The 23,252-nt window shown below is 29.1% G+C and overlaps 1 protein-coding gene across 1 annotated transcript in view; it reads left to right on the forward strand.

Annotated features, from left to right (window-relative positions):
* The first annotated feature begins 17,240 nt into the window (after positions 1-17,240).
* Positions 17,241-23,252, forward strand: part of LOC108720643 (uncharacterized) — a 13,299-nt gene continuing 7,287 nt past the window's right edge. Inside the window, exons 1-2 of the mRNA XM_018444767.1 lie at positions 17,241-17,244; positions 17,309-17,436. Of these exons, the coding sequence (XP_018300269.1) occupies positions 17,241-17,244; positions 17,309-17,436 (132 nt within the window). The remainder of the gene's footprint in view (positions 17,245-17,308; positions 17,437-23,252) is intronic.

Here is a 23,252-nt window from a genome sequence, read left to right on the forward strand (position 1 = left end):
CGAGCATATGTCTATAGGACTTTTTTTCTTAGTTTTTTACTCCTCTACACGCTCCCGAAGTTTTGCGATTTAATTTGGAAACACCCTGTATATATAAAAATTTATTAAATAAAATTTTATTTTAAATGCTCTAATGAATTAAAAAAAAAACATGATTTTGCTTTGTATTTATTATCAGATTATGTATATTTTGCGAGAATTTTTTAAAAATAAATTTTGCTGTAATCTCTTAATATTCTATCAATATTTTTTTTTTACAAGATAAACTTTGAATTTTTAAAAGATAATTTGAAAAAACTTCCTATTTAATAGACTCTGTATATTAAATAATACATTTACCACTGTTTATTGATGTTTGTTAAAATTATTAAAAATTTTTAATATTTAAATATAAACAGAAAATTTAAATATATCTCGTGTATTTTTTTATTAGTGATATTGATATTTTATTAGTAATATTGATATTTAAAAATTTCTACCGCTAATTAAACTTATTACAACGATAACTCAAAATCAGGCAGCAATTCAATAAAATTGAAAACAATAATGCTTATAACGGAAATATAGATGTTGTTTTTGAACTTGCAAACATTATTTTTATTCTTCGTCGTGTATAGCTAGCATAATAATATTATTCCAGTGGTCTACTCTACTTCACGCTATGCTAGTCATATTGAATACGGAAAGTAAAGGAAGAATGAAACTGTACTATACATGCGATATGCATGGTCAAAGATCATTGATGAAAAAAGTCGTATGTTTACTGTATATACATTTACTGTAAATAATCAGAATAAGTAAGGCATAAAATTGGCATAATACAAACGCTCGGATATTGTATCGATAAAGAAGAAGAATTTGACTCGGATATGATTCACGTGTATGCATAAAACGCTTAAAAGCTTCTATTCTTGTGCTTTCCTCTTATGGTAATAAAGATTCATGAATATAAACAAATCTTATGTGAAAAATATTGGAATTATTAACTTTAAGAATTAACATAAAAATTAAAACTCGATTATTTCTCCCTAAATTGACGGTCCAAATTTGACACGGCATGTACGCGACCATATAATGTATGCGGCGTCGGTCTCAGAATTGTGACATTGATATGAACGAGGATAGACACTAGTATCGGCGTTTCGAGCATATGTCGCACTATTAATCGATTATTGAGATGCAAGGTGTAATGCAGTTTTAAAGCAAGGCATAGTTTACTTATCAATTAGATGTTGAAAATTATACAATTAAGTGAATTTCGGCAAAATTAATCATAAAATATTGAAAAATTATTTTGCAATTTATCTATCATCTAGAACCAAAAGATAATACGAGTTCTCGATGGATATTAAAATTGTTTGTGATAATATTTAATTATAATATAAAAATCAAAATTGTATTTTCTATATATGAAGAATTCAATATTCTTTTAATATACTATACATATAGACTCAATTTTCTGTAATTACTGTTAATAACTGACGAAAGTCTTACGTTTGCTACTTGGTTCATGAAATTTTTACCTTTATGAAACTCGTCCATAAAATAGGTTTTTATTTCATCTTGATTCGGGATACAACTTTAAAATAGCTAAGCCAATTTAGCGAAAGTTTCTAGCAACTCGCTAGACACTCCTATGAAACTTCAATTTCATAGGACGTCTCTTTACGACGAATTATAGCTGTTAGTGTCGACACATACAGAACATGTATCTTCCTTGTGAATTTGATTACGTCACTGTTTATGCAAAGTTTGTTGAAAATATCATGACCTGAGCATGAATGCTGTGGCTTTGGGAATTTGCAATTGAAATCTTCGTGTTTGTCGAGGTTGCCGAGGTTGTCTAAGATGATACTATAGACGAGCGTTTGGAAAGTGGGCTGTGTAACGATCGTGCAAGTAACTTGTGGAAAGACAAAGGTGACGACTATTGATAGAACGTCAATCTTCGGTCGAGTTTCATGGTTCTAGTTCACCCTATCTTCCCGCAACTTAGAATTCGTTTTATAGCTCTCCTTCCAGGCAAACGTTTCACTGCGGGCGTCTCTATGAATTAGAAACCTCGAAACTTTGCTGAATCGAAAGAGTTCAGCACATTTTCGTTCTATTATAGACTAATGAGCACCCTGGGAATCTTCTTTCCTAGCTTTATTCAATTCGAAGACGTAAGCTCTTCGAGCTGTTTCTTTTAATTAGAAGATTTTTTATAATATAATTCAAATTAGCATATTTAAAACTAAGATCGATTTTTTACAAATATTGACAAGATTAAAGAAATTTCTAAACGAATATTATATATAGATATTATATATAGATAGATTACTCGATCAGTTGAAAGTGACTAATGCTCAATTTCTTCACCTCTAGATAACTTTATCCAGAAGATATCTCCCAGATTACAATAGAGATATCTTCTGGATAAAGTTATCCTCAACTTATCTGAAAGTGAAGAAATTGGGCATAAAATAGTCAATTGGATTATAGTGAAGAAAAACTTGGCGCGCCCGGGTTGCATTAAAATATAATATTTTAGGAACAATATGTTTTCATAATACGGAAATTATTTGCAATACGAATTAATAAAAAGATTATTACATATTTTGCAGATATACACAATGAAAACAATAATTCAACAAAGAAGAGATGTTAATAATTGCTCACTAATTTTGTAAATTCGTTATCTATGATCTTTCTATGTCTAAATATCTATAATGGCGTTTCTAAATATTATAAATATTATTACATACACTATATACATATTATACATATTATATTTATATACAAATGTCTATTATTTTTATATTTTAATTTATAATGGAAATACTGTGAGATTGAGATAATATATTCTCACAAATGCAATTAATGTGACCCGGGTATGCCAAGTTTTTTCTTCACTATAATCCAGTTGACTATTTAGTCACTTTCAATCTATCTTATATTCAATCTATCTTGCGTTATGAAATACTTGGCTAATTGCATTTATTTCGTATCCGTTTTTTATTAAAAGGAATCTAATATTCGACACTTTTTTTATACACTTGGCGTATATTTTTTTCTTTTTTAAAAAGGTATTTTTTAGTGATCGTTATTTTCTACTCAAATGTCGTTAATTTAACTGAAATAATGGAATTAAACAATGTAATTTAAGAAAATGCATTGAAAGAAGAATTTAGTTTATTATTTATTAAGTAGGAGAAGGTGGTGTACCTTTGACCAATTTTGACATTTTTTCTTGTGCAAGTTGTATTTTGATGTCTAAAAATTCAAAAAAATTCTAAAATATTCTTTGAAGTGTTGACACAAACATGCATTTTTTATAGATTTAAATTGTTATCTTTTGTACATCTTTTTTAACATTAGAAAAAAATTTAATTTTGGTCAAAGGTACAACATCCACGTTGTACCTTTGACCAGGAAATATTGTACCTTTAACCAATGTATAAAAAGAAACATGTGTATAAAAAGAAACATTCAACAAAAGTTTAATTTTATTTATATTTTTATATTTTTAATGTCCTTTTACATCATATATATAACTTTATATATAAAACTTTATATAAAAATAAATTTTACCATACAAAGACGCGATTTTTGTTTCTGCACGGAACGATTGAATCTGATAAAAATAGTGCTCTTCATTCATTTCATTCAAAATCGCGTCTAATGAGCGTAATTTTATTAATATTGGAGCTAAGATAGCTAAACTAAATAATTATTCAACACCGTATTGACTGATCAAAGGTACTATCAGTTACTGGTTAAAGGTACAACGCTTGCTTACTTTCTATTTGTTATTACTTTTATAAATTAGGTTAAGATTGACAGTATTAAGTTTTAAATAATTTTTTCTGAATATCTATTTAACATTTTAGACAATTCCAACATAAGGCAGAATACATATACAACATTTTATGAGATTAAAAAGCGTCTTGAAATTACTTCATTCGAATGCTTGAAAACAATAAATGATTTTTCTTAGGAGTATAATTCTCTTTATTATTATAATTATAAGTCATAAAATACCTCTGGTACTCTTACTACGAACCACATATTTTTATTTATACAAATGTCCAATAGATTTTTTATAAATTCAAATGATTAAAGGTACAACTGGTCAAAGAAACATCATGTTCCTCCTCTACATATTAATATAGACATTGTTAAAACTAATCACAGAAATAAATTGATTTATATTTTGACATACGTGGAAATTAAAAATAACAAAATGTTATTTTTAACTCAAGAGATTTTTAACTCGAGATTGAGTTACCAATAGTTAAAAATTGCTCTTTTGGTATAATATTGTATATCTCAGGCAAATATTCGATAATTAATGCATCTTTTATTAAATAACGATTATTATGATTGATAAAGTTTAATAAAACTTCGACTGAATATTCATCATTCTCGGAAAGAGCTTAACGAAAGCTAAAAACTTTTTCTCGATGGTTCTTTCGCGTACTTGCTGATTAGTATCGCAGTTTTGCCTTCGTTGAGATTCCTTCTTCGGTGTTTTTTACAGTGCATTAGGAAATTGAAATCAGTACCGATGAACGAGCTGTATTCTTTACTATTGCGATTACAATACAAAGGTCAATCGCGATATTTCTAATTTTCATGGTTTGATGTTGCATCTGAATGAAATAATATCGAACATTCTATGATTAGGAAATTTTCAACTAATTGCAGATCGTGTTTTTTGGTATCTTTTCAAACGAAGTTAATAAAAATTCATTTGGTTGGCCATATTGATCGAATAATTAATTTGCAGTAATTTTGAATATTTCAGAATAAGATATAAATTATATAAATGTTGAAGATAGTAATTAAATTTTTACTTAAAATAAAAATAAATTTTTAATGAATATAATATACTATACGTACTATATAATATACTATATATACTTTAAATTCTTCGATAAATTATAATAAAATCTATAATCTTTAAGATTTAAATAATTTATACTTCATTTATTTTAATTTTTTAAATTTATTTTATATGCGATATTTTTTATACACTGCTTAATAAAAATAATTAAAAATAAATAAACTAACGATATTTCAAACTTCAAACTGCTTTAAAATTTCAATATGAAATTGATGGAAAAGTACATGTATATGTATGTCATGCAAATTTTTTCTTTTTGTTTGATTTCGTTATAGTACAATTATTTTTACCTTTATAATTTTGCATTGTCCGCTAATAAATATTCTCCAATATTGTTTGAATTGATTTTCGATCGATGTGTGACTAAATCTAGCATCAATTTTTGCAATTTTATCATTCGTTTTTCCGTTCTGTAATCGTCTATATTACCCTCGATTCTAGATTATGTATTGTTATATTTATAGTACGTATAGGATGTCTCACAATCACTGTACAATATTTTTGCATATTCTAGAGGTAAAGTAGAGTAAAAAATCTTAATACGAAAATATCGAGGCTACAATAGTTTTTAAATTATAATTGATCAAAATAGTTTGTAATTAAAAAACTATTATATGTATATAGTCGCGACATTTTCATATTAGGATTTTTATTCTATCTCTAGAATACACTGTATTGTACGGTGGTTGTGAGACATTTTATATATTATAGATATGGTCTTAAAAATTCTATTATAATCTCTTTGTTTCATTGACAAAAACTAATTGATAAATATTATAAATTATAAGAGCATGACTATATACATGATAAAGAAACTTACGACATCTAATTAAAAAGAAAATTTTTTATATAATTAGTAAAAGGTGATAAAAAATATTTTCGAGCGTTTGAGTTATTTTTACTTGAAGATCAGTTGATGAATATACAAGATGGAGTCTTAAAATAGAATATTCATGATGTTTTACACAGAGATGAGTTTTAAAATATAATATTCGTAATATATTTTAAGACGAAGATGAGTGACATTATAAGTAGAGGAAGATCATCGATACTGACATAAGTCTCTTAAAGCGACATCCCCTTATTTCTTAAAAACTAACCTTTGCACCTTATTAATACTAATAAAAATGTGATCTGTTTAGTTAATTAAAGAAGTACAAACTCATAATTTTTTCATATATTTGTGGCTTATTTCTATACCAAATCAGTTAAAAACAAATTCTATGAATCTGAGAAGAAAATTCTTATGGTGTTCTTTTGCAAATTGCGTAATTAAAATAATAATGACTGTATTATTGATAATATTATGTCATTTTAAATGTTTATAGTTTCATAAATTAGTTTTCTTTACAGAATAGGATATATTTTTATTTATAGAATAGGAATGTTGGCATTATATTGCCTACTATGTCAGTTTTGGAGTCCATTTTGTCAGACGCTCATTTTTGCATAACTTACGAAAAACTTAATTATTGCAAAATTGCAAACAGTATTATAAAAACTGCTTATACTATCTGATAGAAGACACTTTTTAGTTTGTATTTATGTTTTTGAAGTTGTATTTTTACCTTTCGTTTAAGAAATATTGTCTAAAAACAAAGTGGTATGTCGGTATCTGTGATCTTCCCCTAAAAAAAAAACGAGAGATAGGATCTTTCGTAAATCTTTCATTATTCTATAAAATTATCATCGTATTTAAAAAAATTTTATAATACTTTACGGAACATTTTATTGTTATGTTCCTATTTTAAGCTCTGACAGTTACGATAATTACTTTGTGAGTATTTGCATTGCAAATAACTGTCAAGTACTGCGCGTCGCGAAATAAATGAAAGTTCATTAAATTCTTTGTGATGTATTTAAAATCATTATATCACAAAATTTACTAAATCTAATGATATATGTATCATCTGTATAAAAGATTTGATATCAACAACTGTGGCGCTAAGTTAAATTCTACTACAAAATAAAAAGTAAAACCTAAGTGATACTATCTTTATTATTTACTTAATCCAAATGGTACTATCTTTAATTTTTATACAATGAAATCTAAGTATACGTATACTTATTGAAGAATCTTCCTATTCCAATCCAAATGGTTTAAATTCCTCTTAAATGAATCATATCACAATTCATTCAAAGACATTTCCTCTTCCAACTAAAGTAGTGATTATTTAATCACAATTCATTCAAAGATTTTCTCTACCAACTAAAGTAGTGGTTATTTAATTCTCCTTCAAAACATTATATACAAAACATCACAAAATTGCGTTACCTTGCTCAATTTAAGTGTTACCACAAAAAATTAAAGAATTAACCGTATAAAATGAAAAAATTTAATTTAAATAGAAAAATTTTTCATGTAAAAACACTTGGCGCTGCTAGATCTCAATATAATAACATGGTAGTATTAAAACATGAATGTAAATAAAAATAAGAATATAATACTTAGAAAAATAATATAAATAAGAAGCAAAGTAATAAGCAAAGTAATTAATAAGCAAAGTAAGCGTTAACTATCGATTAGCATACATAGAACGCGATCGGTTCAGCCGTTATTGAGATCCAGTAATCTCGATCTCCCACAACTCGTGGTCTCGCGTAAAGGAGGCACGGTAGTGTCGCTGCGCTTGGCTTAACGCCGAGATACTACCGTGTCTCCAGACCATTCTCTAACAGATGTAAATAAGAAAGATGGTTATTATCAGCTGCACGATAGAAGTTTGAGCTGCGGCTAATTAATTTTTTCGCGTCTGTAAGACATAATGTACCATTCTTGTAATTTTAATCGCTTTTTGCATTCTCACATCTTTACAGGATCTAACAAATAAGCACTCTTAGATATATAAACTGTAAATTAATTTGAGTTCTGCGCAATTAACATCTTGAAATTTTTATGAAGTATGTTCTTTATCATAATGAAATAGTTCTTTGCCAGAATGTGTAGTCTTGACAATCCGACAGAGATAATTTAATAAAATTAGCACATTGCGTATACTTATTAAACTTTTATTATTGATTTTTTTATTCTATGGTCATGAATTGGAAACAGAATTGATTTAATCTAAAATAAATTAAGAATTTGAAAGTAAATATTTTTCGCATTAATATAATTTTTTTACTATAATGTAATTTACAAAAAAATGTCTATTTACCTCTAAATGACATATGGAAAAATTGCATAAGATATACAATATATTTCTAATATATTTATATAGATAGTTTATTTTATCAATTTTAAAGAGTTTTCAGAGAGCAATTAATTAGGTGCAGCAGTACGCGACAATGAATTGCAATTGAAACTAAAAGTATTTCGAGAGTTATAAATATTGAAGAAAAATATAATTTCATTGCACGAAATTCGCGTTTTTATTCCATGTACTTTCTTTCTTGTCATTTTATTTTATCCTTGGCGTAATGGGAAGCATTAATTGCTTGTGTGTCGTTACTTGGCGTTCCATTAAATGTGATTTACGATCGCGATTCATATTTTGCAGAGAGAGCATGCATCATCGTCGATGATATGTCTTAATTTCTCATCGGCGATTAGAATAGATCTGGCACAAAGCCATTTGTTCAGTTTATATAGAGTAGACGGATAGTCGTTATCTCAAATAATCGGCGTTTCAACGAAATGCTTTTCTTTACGAAAGTTAATTCTTTTGAGATAAATATAGGTAAATTGGATGTTAGAAGAACGTTTACCAAGTTTAAGTGATTTTATCTCATGAGGTTTTCATTGAGTAACGTACGAGAGAATTAATTCTTATTTTTTTTACAAGTCAAATACATAATTTTAAATGTAAACTCACGTGTAGGTGAACTTACCTCTCTCTGAGCTTTTTTAGCGTTCTAGCCTTCAGTCTTGGTAGCTATTAGCCAATTACTATCAGCTCTTCAGCATAATTTCTGAAAAGATTTAAAACCTAAAATCTAAATTGCTGTTTTGCAACCGTTTTTGCTTTAAACTCGTTCGAATTTTAATTTGTATAATTTGCAATTTTTTTTATAATTATCATACATGAATTGTGCTCTGAAATAATAATACCAAACATAAAGTTAGATTATAAATTATCCTTGGATAATTTCTGCTAATAATAAACTTTCTACGTTTACGCGACGGTGACGCTGCATTAATCGCATGTATCCTCTCGTTTGTTTTTATACAAGCTGCTATGATCGTATGGTATAAAGTCGCGTGTTTCAGACTTCTCGTGCAATAACGAGTGCAAATCGGTGTTATAAATCTGCAAAGAGGAGGCGTTAAAACTTGAAGAATGAAACCACCTCGCTCGATCTCTGTAAATCATTTCTGTCGTCGAGAGTCGTCTTTTTAATATCTCATTTATATTTTAGTAAGTCTGAACGGCATCGTTCCTTTTTTATACTTCTATAAATTGATCATATTTTCTTTTGACTTTAAAAAATATTTAGATTTAATTAACGTATATATAATCCAATTTAACATTCCAATAAAAAAATTTTCTATGTAGATTTAATATTAAAAATTTAAATTGTGTTATGAAAATCTTCTGTTTGATATATCTGTTTATTTTTTTCACTCTTATTGCGCGTGAAACTTTACAGTGATTGTGAAGTATTTTTAAATCGTTAACAAATTATTCAGTTTATTGGAGTTATTTGCAAATATGACGATAATATAAATGTGAAATAATTTCAACAATCGCATTATAGCGAGTGTTAATACAAAAATAGTTAGATACTTATTGGCTTCACCCAAAAAAAAATATTCTGCCGATAAGTGGGGAATTCCTCTTAGCATTTCCTCTAAGCAAAAAATCTTACATTAATCTTACATTAATCAGGTAGGGTAGAGCGGGGCTATATGAGCATAGGGGCACATTGGTCAACGTTAAATATATCGGTAACCGAGGCGTGTACAAACACGTCACTCTTGCATCAGACAAGCACGGAGATGCAGATTACTGCGCTGAGTACGCCCGTCTTCGCTCGACCGTCAGTCGAAAGATATAACAGCTTTTTTAGTTTTGTGTAGTGAAAGTAAAGTCATTACGTAAGTATTCTTTTTGGTCTACGTAATAATTGAAACATTTAAAAGAAACCAAATATACTCTTTTATTACAAGTTATTAGTATACTTTGTAATTTCAACATGAAAGTTGTTATTTGATTTACAGTTTTGTTGTTATAAAATCATATTTGAGCCGACATCGGTATGGGACTAGTTGGGTCAAGTGACCCAACTAACCCCGCTTATACATTGGCTACGGTTACACCGTGCATTTAGGCCGCGGCCTATACAATAGATGTCTTTGTTTATTCTGTATATTAAACAAAGACATCTATCGTATAGGAAAACTAACCCCGCTTATACATTGAAATCTATTCTTTCGGTAATTGTTAAGTTTAGCCTCCTTACCTCTGATGTTGATAAAATTAAGCTCATTCGACGCATTTTTGCACGAAATAAATGAATCTGGTAAAAAAACTGTCATTCTGACCCACGGACCGAGACATTAATCGTTAAAGTTGACGATAGGTTAGGAAATCTGTTACATCAATGAATGGCAGAAAGAGACACGAGAATGTGTAAGTGAAGCTAAAATAAGTATTTTTTGCTTCCATTACACAAATTCTCTACTGCAGAAAAAAAATTATATATAAAATAATTTGTTTTTAAAGCAGAAAATGTGTATTTTTAAAGCAGAGAATTTGTATTTTTAAAACAGAGAATTTGTATTTTTAAAGTAGAGAATTTGTTTCTAAAGTAGAGAATTTGTTTCTAAAGTAGAGAATTTGTTTATAAAACAGAATTTGTATAACCTTTTATAATATATATAACCATTTGTATAACCATCGATATGACAGGTTTCATAACCTGAATATCTGTCAACTTTAACAATTAATATCTTGGTTCACGGGACACTCTTTTTTGCCAGATTCATTCATTTCGTGCAAAAACGCATTGAATAAACCTAATTTTATTAACATCAGAGGTGAGGAAGCTAAACTCAATTCTGCAATTTTTTAAATTATACAATATAACCTTAATACACACCTTAATTACCTTTATGGCTCAACTTGCCCTTCAGAGTTGCCCAATATACCCCATTGGTGGGGCATATTGATCCACTTTGCATCCTTGCAATTAACGTAATTTCTTTCTAATTTACGAGATATATTAAGGGTTTATAAGTACTTAATTGTTGAGGTAGATAAACATGCAACGTTTTAAAGCATTTACCATTAGTCTATCATAATTGTGTGAAGATTTATAATAATTTAAAGAAAAAGTGGCTCAACTATCCCCGCCCTACCCTATGTATATTTATAACATGTATTCATCTATAAAAATGAGGACATATGAGCTACGATCAAAAATAAATTCCTCTATAGAAAATTCTATTATAATAACTCGAATAGCCTTTTGAAAATAAAAGGATACACAAAGCTAGCGGCACGCTTACTTGTTACTGTTAGAAGAGGTTTGTCATTTACGTGCTACAGTAATACGCGTGCACGTCAGTACATATGAGACATTCTTCTATTATAGTATTGAGAGAATCGCAATCCTAAATCCAGTACTTTAGGGTTATACGAAATTCCTTTATTTTGTAGAGTATCCTCTTGAGGTCATATATAAATGGAAAATCCTCTGATTAACAAGGAACCGCTAAATGACAGAATATTTTTTTTTTGGGTGTTATATACTGCCATTATTTCAGTTGTAATTTTCGTTTATGTATGAAGCTATACAGTTGTCGGGGTTTAGATCACAATTGTTTCAGAGAAGGGAGACAGAGAGGGAGGGGAGAAAGGAGGAGGATAATTAATTTGATCTTTCCGACTTGCTTTTTTATATCATGCTACGTACCTACCTTTCGGAAAAAAGTATTATATTTTTAAATATTCAAACTAGGATATTTTATGCACGATGTGTCGGAGATATTTCTGCCATTTCTGCCAATTGTTCCACGCGCGTTGCTCTGCGGCCATAATTGGTGTAAACTTGCTCTGTGGTTTTAGAACTTTCCATCGACAGAAACTCACTGCAAGCTGATTAACTCTATAACCGAGCTGGTTGTAAGTCTAGACATTTCTCCCCCTACGTCTCTCTCTCTCTCTCTCTCTCTCTCTCTCTCATCCCTCCCTTTTTTCTCTCATACGTTGTATCTATATCATATCAATGTTATATTTACTCTGCGTTGTACCGTATTTTGCACTTAGTGCGTTACCAGATCGTGCTTTTAGTGCCTACTGAGGGGTATACTTTGTCAACGATTTCTATTAATTTCTAACATTCCATTATTGTCGATACGTAGATTTCAGTATAAGACTACAAAGAACATTCGGAGTTAGATCAAAGAGAGAGAGAGAGAGAGAGAGATGCAAAAATAACGTAGAAATCTTTTTAAAAAATCATATATCTAAAATGGAACTTTTTTATATTATATATACACTAATATATTTTACAAATATATAAATTACATATTTAACATACATATATAATATATATATATAATATATATTATAGGTATATGCATATTATTATATTTATATGTTTATGTGCATATTATTAAATTATATGTATATTATAGGCATATGTACCTTTTCATTTCGCACATTGTCAATATTAAGAAAAAAATTATTAAAACTAAAATCTAAATTTTTTTTCGTAGTTTTATTATCTTTTTTCTTTTTACGCATAATTAAAGTTTCTTCATAATATAAAACTACCCAAAATTATTCATCCTTACTTACTAAAAATTTATTCATGAAAACGTCAAGAATAAAGAACGTTTAGAATATATTTAAAGCTCGTTTCTGTTTATTTTTTGTTATCCTGCCATCGTGAAAATGACAGTTCAACAAGAAATTTATGGATGTCATTTACCGCAGGGTTTTGTCGATCCATACACTTGCATCTTTCCTCCACAAGTCTCGTATAAACTTGTCAAACTTCTCGACATCGCTAGCAGCTAATAGACGAAAATGGACATCAAATGACGATAAGAAGTTTTGATATCGATATAATCTGCTTAATTAACTTGAAGTTGTATTTATTAAAGTTAATCTGTACTAAAATGGATTGACTGATTTTAAAATAATTCGTTGATACTGAAATGCTTTGCAGAATTTTTACAAGAATTATTTAAAATATGCTGTGCAGATCTCGAAGTAATAGTTGCACAAACTCATAATTTATAAGTTTCTTTTTATATATTTTATAATATATAAAATAGGTTTGGATAAATTGATAAGGATGATATTCTTTTGATTCTCTTCGATTATGAAATGAAATATAAAATTTATAAATAGTCAGCAAATTTTTTATAAATAAATATACTGAGTTTTTGTTTAATTATTTATTGTGTGACTAACAAATACTTTATATAAAATACATATGTTCCAAATTCATTTATTAAACTTTTAGATCGCTGCCTTATTATTAAAATGTTTATTACGAATACATGTATGGAATAAATTATCATTCTTATATCATTGTGCTTCGTTTTTTGAAATGTTATTTAAGTAATGTATTATATGATTATCCTGCTTATTATGTCGATTTTTGTTACTTACTTATAACTCGCTATTTTTGGAATATTTATGGAGATAAGTAATATTTCTACATAGATAATAATTCAGATTTAGTAATAACACATCTCTATTTCGGAGGTCTTATTGTACGTAACAATCGATGTATTTTCCTTAGCGTCACAGTAATCAGTTTGGTGAGCCGTCTGTCGTAAAATAGTATACCATTTTCCGTTTATGTTCAATATTTCACTGTTTGTGCTGATTTCTGCACGTTGGTTTCCGATCATTTTTCTTATTATCTCTCACATTTACGCACATCTTTGAGTAAACTCCCCTACGTCCTTTCCTTTACCTTTTGTCCTTGATTCTCGTTTTCTGAAGGGAAGGATAGGGAGGGCTCTTAATGGGCAACACATAGATCTGGAATGACAAGATATATGCGCTTTTGTGGAAGTTAAAGGCTCATGAACTTTGGGATGAGGATAAAACTGTCTGTTCTGATCCTTCCTGTTCCGGCGACCTTTTCTTATCCCTCTTTTTTTTCATTCAGTAGGAACACGATTCTCGCCTTTGTTTCCGTAAAGACCACATTGTAGAGAACCGTTAATGATACGCGACGGTTTTCTGAATAATTAACAATAAAGGTTTACGTTATTTTAATTTGTAATTCACCCATTTAATTTTTATTTATCACAGCTGATGTTAGTAGATAATAAATAAGAGAAAAAATTGTCGTCCTTTTTATTTATATTTTGTTACGCGTAATTTTTTATTTATTATTAGATATAGATTAGAAATATTTACAATTTTAATATTATCCTGCACTAAACTCCGATTTAATGAATATATAGATCTCAATGATTAATTTATTTATTTACGAAACAAACATGATTGAAATATTTTTAACAATACAATTGGTGTAGTCATTTAATAATTACGTAATAATTAGAATTATATTTGAAATTATAATTGATTATTTTTTATAAAATAAGATCTTTTAAATACAATTTTTCTGTCGCAAATGTTATCGAACAGTAAAAGAATTGTGCGCTTATTAAAATGTCATTTATTTTACTTTGTTATGTTTATAGAAAAAGGGGATCATATATATGGATCGTATAGCTTTTATTTTCACTTATAATAGATTTTGTAAGTTGAAAATTAAGAATTTCTTTTCTCGTGGAAAAACGAGAGATTTTTTTATAGGTTTTGTATAAAATGTCTTCCGTAATAGGTACTGTTTGTTTCCAGGGGCAACAACGTGATCCAATCAATAAGTGCGTTACTTGTTGCGAAACGTGCTCATTCGAGTAACGGAGAAACGCGAAGAATCTTCATTTATCAAAGTAAACGAATAAGAGAGAAAAAATATTCATGGAACAAAGTAAAAATATAAAAAATTATGCATATTGTAATCTTGTTAAATTCTTTGCAATATAACATTGAATTTGAATTACTTAGTACTAGTCCTTGAGAAAGTCAAGTTCTTTAAAAAGAAAATGAAAAAATATAAAGTTCTCGGAAATCATTTCTGAAAAGTTTCCAATTTCTCGAATTCACAATTCTTAAAATATATATTCTGCACATTTTCATCATTTCTCGTAGAGAATGAAAAATAGTTCTCAGATTCGTTATTTATGTGTCTTCTGCAATATGTATGATTAAATTTTTGAAGAATTTATTCTGCATCGAAATAAAAAGTGATATTTAGAAATAATAAGAAATTTATATATTAAATATGTATATAAATTTATCTAATTTTTATGTGTATTTAATATATGACATTTTATATATTTATATAATTTTATATCAGATATATAAATCTCATATTTTGTATTAAATATACAAATTTTATATTGTTTTCTAATTTTATTTTTTATATTTAATATAAAATTAAAAAATAACAGGAATTTTACGTTTTCGAAGTAGGTCATCTACGAAGATCTTAAAATACGCGTGAGATAGCGTGTCAATAAATTTAATAGAAATTTTCATACTGCGCGTGCGACTTTCGTGCAACGATGAGTTTTTTATACGTTTTGCGTGATGCTCTAATTCGGCTTTTTTTATCAGGAAAAATCCTCCCTTTATCGTCTGTTTCACCTCGCGCACGCGTGAAATGTACTTTGGCACGTTATAATGCATAGATATATATAGCATTACAGCGCGCGTTTCAAAGAATGTTTCTTACACGTGGCATGCGTCACATATGCACAAACACGTATGTGCTTCTCTCGATTTTTCCGCAAATCGATACTAAGTCCTTCCTTTTAACTTTTTCGTATCGGATGGACACTGGTGGTCACACCGGTGACATACAATGATGCTTGATTGACCGATACTTACCTATAGTCGCGTGCGAATTTTTGTTGTGGATTCGTATCGCGTTTCAGATGAGAAGCGCTCCTGTGTTGTTTGCCGAGAAACGTGCAATTTGTGATGATATCGATCGTATGAGGACCATCTAAACGGAATAGAAGTCGCACTTTTTCTTCTTTTTTTTGGGAAGGAATCGTTCGATTAGTTTTCGTTCCTCCAAGTAGCTATTTATACGCGATCAGTACTTTGTATCTGGCATAAATTTCTGCAACCTTTGAGAGAGGGAGAGAGAGAGAGAGGGAGAGAGAGAGGGAGAGAGAGAGAGAGAGAGAGAGAGAGGAAAGTGATGGAAAAAAAGCAGAAATTATAGCTGTCGTCTTCCTTCGAAATGGAGCAATAACAACACATTGATGTAGGACGATCGTGATTCTGTTTATCTTCAGCATGATTCATTCTGTGTTCGTCAAATCTCCTTTTTAATAGCTTTGCTGCTTATATTCGAATTGAAAAAGTTCGTTTAAATATATCTTTCTGTTGAGTTATGCAAAATACTATTTGAGAAAATATATGTTAGATATTTTTAAAGATTCTTTTTTAAAGACTAATAAACCTTACATTTTACACGTGATTTGTCTAACAAAGTATTATATTATATATTTTACTGTCATAGTAAAATTTTTATTATTGTAAGCATATAATAATAAAATATTATGTAATATGATAAACAAGTGTATATCCATGGAAGTGTGTTAAATTGCAAATTTTTTTATTTTACATTGTTATCTAGCTATTTATGTGATTCAAAATTTTATACTATATAACTTTACTTTTTATAAGTACTTAAAAAAATTTTGATAATACAATCAACATGTTAACTGCAAAAGAATAAAAAATAGTTCAGTACTGTTATGAATTGTTTCCGACCAAAGGATTATCGGATACGGGATGTCATAAAATATATGATCATCCGCTGCTTAGGTGATCCAATGATTACACACTTCACAATTTGTTTGTCTTTATTGCTCACAAAAGGCTCTTAGCAACTATGATTGATTCTCTTGTCGTCTCTCAAGCAAGCAACCGACCTGGCGCTCGATCCCTTCAATTCTGCCATTCTCTCGCCACTTTAGCGCCACGCATGGCATAGCGCATAGCGCCTCCTAAAAGCGCTCCTTCTTTTTGAAGCTCGACCAATCTCCTAGACGCTTGCAATTATCATAAGAGCGCGCAAGTACAAAAATGAGGCGGCAATTACAAAATAAAAATTAGTATCGGTATCTAAATCCGTACAAGTACAAATCAAATAAGAGAAAGAATCCTATTTTTGGTTAATTGATACTTAATAATATATTAATATGCTATATTTTTTAGTTTTATAAATTACGCGTCGATTCGGTTTGTTAGACTAGAAACGGAATCGCAGCTAAAATATTAATGTCACACATTGATCCAATTCTACATATTTAATGCTAAGTTACTTACGCACTCCACTTTGTAATTCCATCCAACTGATGAGTTCGTAAGCCTTAGAATTATGTCGAATTCCATTATCATGTATGTTATTTTATTTCTGTTTTAGCTGATATATTCGACCAAGTAGATGAACAAATAAAAAAACATGCTGGTCTACGAGCGAATTGCGTAGGCGGTGGAAGAATTGAGCATGACCCCGACGAAAAGACTATCAAAGTTTATGGATATTCGCAAGTAAGTTCTGGAATTTAGTACGTAATTTATCGGAATATTTATTATTTAATCAATTTCGCATGTCCTTGATTTGACCGACGTAAAAATATTTTATTTTTCACGTATATGTTTTTGCTCTAATAACGGTTTCTTCTAGTAAGTATAGTATTTCATCCATTTCTGTCTGTTTATTACAAAATAACAGCTGTTTAATTTTTCGATTGTCATTTTGTATATTCTGTATTTTCCACTTATTTCTTATTATTCACTGTGACATTATTCATTGTGCACTGCATGTATATTTCATTTATTTTCAAACGTGCTTTTGTTAATCGAAATTATGCTCGTACTTATAAGATTGACAATTGGTTGACATGAATGTCTAGAGTGAACCGTGATATATTCCTAATATCAGATAGTGGCTTCAAATGCGGACAGAGGAATACCTATGATTAACAGCGCATAAACATTTTCACCCCATACTATTGCTCGTTACGAGCTTCACGCCCACATTCAGTATCGTATGTCGAACTTTAGCAGATTAAATTCTCTCGACCGACAGAATTGGTGCCTCTGACGCAAATATAATCGAATAGGAAGTTACGTGCGTTTTATCAGTTGAATTGTACGTGTAAAATAGAAATTTCTTTCAGTGGAGTATACTTTTTATATATTCTCAATATCTCTTATTATGTTACCGCAAACACAATAGTTGAAACAATAAGAAAAGAATTTAAACGAAACGCTAACGTCCATAAAATCGATTCTTCTTTAAATTCAACATCCAAATTTTCTCCGAAGTCATAGTACATATTCCGAACAATTTTTCGTCTTGAACACGATTGACAGAGTTTGTGTAGCATATCAAAATTTTGAATAAATTAAGGCGAAATAAATAAAAAATGATCATTTTTAACATTTTTTTTTTACAATAGAATAAAAGTTTGTTTCTAAATAAACGGTATCTAAAAGCTCTCTAATTTGAGAGCTTTCAAATGAATTTTATTTCACGATTGTACGATTTAGTTTCATCAAGTTATGACTGTTTAAATTTTAGACTTTTTGTATAATTACACAATTCAACAAAAAAATCCCTTTTTTCTTTGCAATAATATATACCCTGAAAACTTTTTCACCCTCAACACGATGCTATCGTTAGAGTTTGTGTAACATGTCAGGATTTTTAGTAAAAATTGAGATAGGTATAATATTAAATTGGTTGTCGGTCTATTTCATATGATATCGTGTTTAGCGCGAAAAAAAAATCTTTAAAATATAAACCATGACATTTTGGAGAGAGAAAAAAGTTGAATTTTTATCGAACAGTAAGTATTAAGATAGATATTTTCTATTCAATAAAAAATACAAAAATTCCGCTATTTCGTCGCGAAACGCTTCCGAGTGTACAAATGCTATAAACCTTGAAGCTGCAGGTCGATCGACCTCCAAGCGTAAAATTGCAATTGCATTTATGTAAACTTGGAAATGTCCGTCGACTTCCGCAACTCCGTTGGATTTTATCGAGCTATGTTATGACATTTACGATCGTAGGTATCTTGCGTAAATAGTATAAGATAATTATTACGAGTGTGTTGCAAAAATTCGGCCGGTGCCATAAGTTTTTACTTTCGCACAATATCATTTAATTTTATGACATGCTAGACGCGCAATGCATTGCTAGATCAAGCATTGTGTTTTTTAATTGCGCAACTTCTTTTACTCTTTTATTTAAAGCAGTATTTTTTCTTTTAATTTTCTTTTCTTTTCCTTATATGATTTTATAATACCATATTATTATATCGACAATTATTATAACGCATAGACATTTTGTATTGGCTTGAATATTTGCTTTATTTATTTGATAAAAGAATAGATAGTTTATTTTAATTAAAATACATTGCTTTAACCCTGTCAACTCTTGACAAAATTCTCGACGTCTTGACGTCAGAGTTACTACTAGTAACCTTTCTCAATGTAAATTTTAATACTGCGTTAAGTTTATTACATAAAGAGTTGTATAACTTCAATTTGGCTACAAGTTGCAATTTGTAAGGACGAAAGTAAGGATGCTATCAGAGTATCGTTATCTTTAGTAAATAAATTTAAGTTGTATAAGATAAGTATAATAGATGTAGCGAAGTTGCGCGTTTCGTAAAATATGATATGAACGCCTCAAACATGATGCTGCGTATTCATTCTATTCCAGAGGAAATATCCTAGTGCTATATAGATATTATAAGGAATGAACAAGCCGATATGTCTTAAGAGGATCCTAAAGCCGTCTGTATTACCGATTAAATCGTAATTTTTGTAGGGTTGGGTAAGTTAATTTTTTTTTTTAACTAAGTTAAGTTAAAGTTAATAGCCTTGAAAATTTAACTTGATTAAAATACAAGTTAATCCATAATGAAATTAATTGAATTAAAAGTTAAGTTAATAAAAAAAGTAATTGAGAAGTTAAAAGTTAAATTTAGTCCGAACGAACAACTAAAAAAAAAAGAAAAAGAAAAGGTTTGATCATTTTACATAATTTTTCGTATTTTTCCTTTCTCACATCATATTTATTAAAGAATCTGGTTATTTTTGTTCACAAGTAACGATTATACAATATAAAATTACTAAATTATATACTCATACTCTCGCATTGTGTCTGAGAATTGACTTAAAAAAAATCAAATTAAAAATTAATAGTTACTGATAAAATGTAACTAAATTAAGTTAAAAAGTTAAAAGTCTAAAATGTGACTAAGTTAAATTAAAATTAATTAACTTTTTAACTTAACTTTTATCTTTTTAACTTAGCACTACCCAACCTTGAATTTTTGTATAACAAATACTTTTTTCTCTTTCACAGATTCGAAAATCCTTTTTCAGGATTAAAGTATACATATTAATATATGTTTGTGAGGTGGAGTTTATGCCGAGAACGATAAAAAATTTTTCTTAAGATTTCAATTTTGAAATTTTTTGTCGTTCTTAGTGTAAATTTCACTTCACAAACACGTATTAATGTGTATACTTAAATCCAGGAAAAGGATTTTCGAATCTGTGAAAGAGAAAAAAGTATTTGTTATACAAAAATTACGATTTAATCGGTAATACAGACTTAAGTTAAGATCCTCTTAAAGCGGCGAAAGCGTTCCGAATTATTTATTCGAGAATTTAAATTGAATTTTACAATCCATTCTAGAAGATAGATAATTCATATTACGAGAGCAGCGTAAGATTGAGAGAAGAAAATATTTTTAAAAACACGAGATTTAAGAAAAAGATTCGAGCGTATATATTAATAAATTAAAGACTCCCCGGACAGAAGTGACGGGATATTAGTAGATTTAAAGAGGGTCGCCCTCTTTAAATCCAACAACACTCAGGGGAGAATAATTTTAACATCGTCCTTGATGCTCTGTTTTCATATCGCTAGTCACAGCTACAAGCAACGGCGTATTTTATCTACTTCTGTCTTCTTGGAGATTATTTCTGATCCCATGAGAACATGGCTCAATACCGTAAAATTTAAGCGAAGAGTAACGATATTATGTATGAAAAAATTAAAACGTATCAAGTTATTTTATTAATATTTATAATAATTGTGAGATTCTTTTGTAAGATTAAAAACTATAAAATATTTTATGTAATCCTCTCTTTCTCTCTCTCTCTCTGATTCTTGCTATGCAAGATCAATTAGGAACACGTGACGTTTCAAATTAATATTAACTCTTCGCTGGCTAAGTTGAACTTTGAAAGCATCAATGTTTTGTCAAAGTCAATATTTTGGTTGATTGAATTCTGATAGGTAAATTACACCTGTAAAAAAATCTGCATTGAAGCTCAAAGATCCAGGTTGTTGATGGAAGATGCGAAATTCCACGTGACCGCATAGATAGAAGGTTAATTCGATATTATAATATTATTGAGGGCATTCAAATCGACAAAGCGGCTAGCCTGTTTGCCGAGCAAATGAATATGATTGGTTGTTACTTATAGATTCCAACCAATTACATTCAATTGCTCGACAAGCCTTGCCCGGCTTGAATGCGCCCATTAATACTATTAAATAAAATTGCGATTCAATATTAGTACATTATTATAAAAATAAGTATTATAAAATTATTATAAAGAATGCCATTAATTTATTCATTTGCGCTATTTGTGGTGCATTTATAATGTTTTTCTTTCAACCTCAGAACTTTTTATTGAATTGAAAATCTTTTTTTTACAGCACTTTTGCATTTAGCTTTCTTTAAAATACGACATATCTCAGTTTGTCATTGCAATTTTATCTAAAAGAGTCTATCCGAAAGCTTAATTTCCACCTTCTTTATTTTTTTAATTTCCTTTTCCTTTTGTGCATTGCTGCAGTCAACGCGACGGCTGTGGTAATGTCAAGTATACACTTCATGTAAAATTGATAACGCGAAGTCTGTTCTAGTAACAATTGCTGCCAATTAATTCATTATGCTAGCGAACATATTATATTAATTGAACATGATAAAATGACCTGAACTTTGTTACGTAAAGGTCATGAATGACACGACATTATTGTATATTTATTTTTATAGGATGTGATAGACAGTTAAGGGGATGCTGGAGCCGCCTGTATTACCGATAAAACTAGCGTTTTTAATGTTTTTGTTCCTGTCGAATTTCTTCGTAATCAGTTTCACAGAATAAAAATTCCTTTTCCATGATTAAAGTATACACACTAATGTATTTATCGCTGGTGTATTTTGTGTTCAAAGCTGGAAAAAATAAAAAATTACAGATTTCTTTATCCATTTTTATCTCAGTATGGCGACCAACGCTGAAGATAAAATGAATAAAGAAATTTGTATTTTTTATTTTTTCTAGCTTTGAACACAAAATACACCAGCAATAAATACATTAGCATGTATATTTTAATCATGGAAAAGGAATTTTTATTCTGTGAAATTATTACGAAGAAATTCGACAGGAAGAAAAACATTAAAAACACTAGTTTTATCGGTAATACAGGCGGCTTCAGCATCCCCTTAATCATTTTCGACTAATTTGATTTACAGGGCTTTGGCAAAGCGGATCATCAAGTGTCGGTTGAGTTGTTGAAGAAAAAATATTCGACCTACAATGTTACGTGGTCAGACGAAGGTTACTAATCAAGAAATAAATATATGTATAATGACGCGATACACTATCATGTCTTTTAACAAGTATATGTATATATATACATATATATATAACATATACACACAGGATTGAATATTGCTACGTACATTTAATACATTATTTAATTATTAATCAGTTACTAATAGAATGTATGTGCGTATCGGAATGAAATTAGATATGTCTTAATTATTAAACATTCTAACTGTCTACCATACCTGTTTTAAGGAATATCGCATAAAATGTAAGCAAATTAAATAATTTTAAAATTAAAAAAGGCTATTTATATCTTTCTCTAAAATTTGTTCTTTCTGTTTTATGGAATACTATACATATGTATTGTACAAAAAAATACAAAAATTAAGTAATTAAAATTAAAGGAAACTATTCATTTGTTTGATTTTATATTTACATCCCTCCCAGAAATTTCTTCATGTATAAATTTTTATTAATAACTTAATTAATACTATATTTAAAATAATTTTATTTTCTATATCTCTCCCTATTTCCTCCTCCATCATTTTGAATCAAAATATGGATGATGTCTTTATTCATTTGAAAGAATATACAGGATGATTACTAATGGTTGTACCAATTACTTACCATAAGACTTACCTACTGCATGACTTACCGACTGCACTTGTAATTTACTAAACGCTCCTTAGATGGCAGTTGCTTCGTCCGGCGCGCGAGCA

This window comes from Mycetomoellerius zeteki, unplaced genomic scaffold, assembly GCF_001594055.1.
Source record: "Mycetomoellerius zeteki isolate Tzet28-1 unplaced genomic scaffold, Tzet1.0 scaffold155, whole genome shotgun sequence".
Classification (NCBI taxonomy): Eukaryota; Metazoa; Arthropoda; class Insecta; order Hymenoptera; family Formicidae; genus Mycetomoellerius; species Mycetomoellerius zeteki.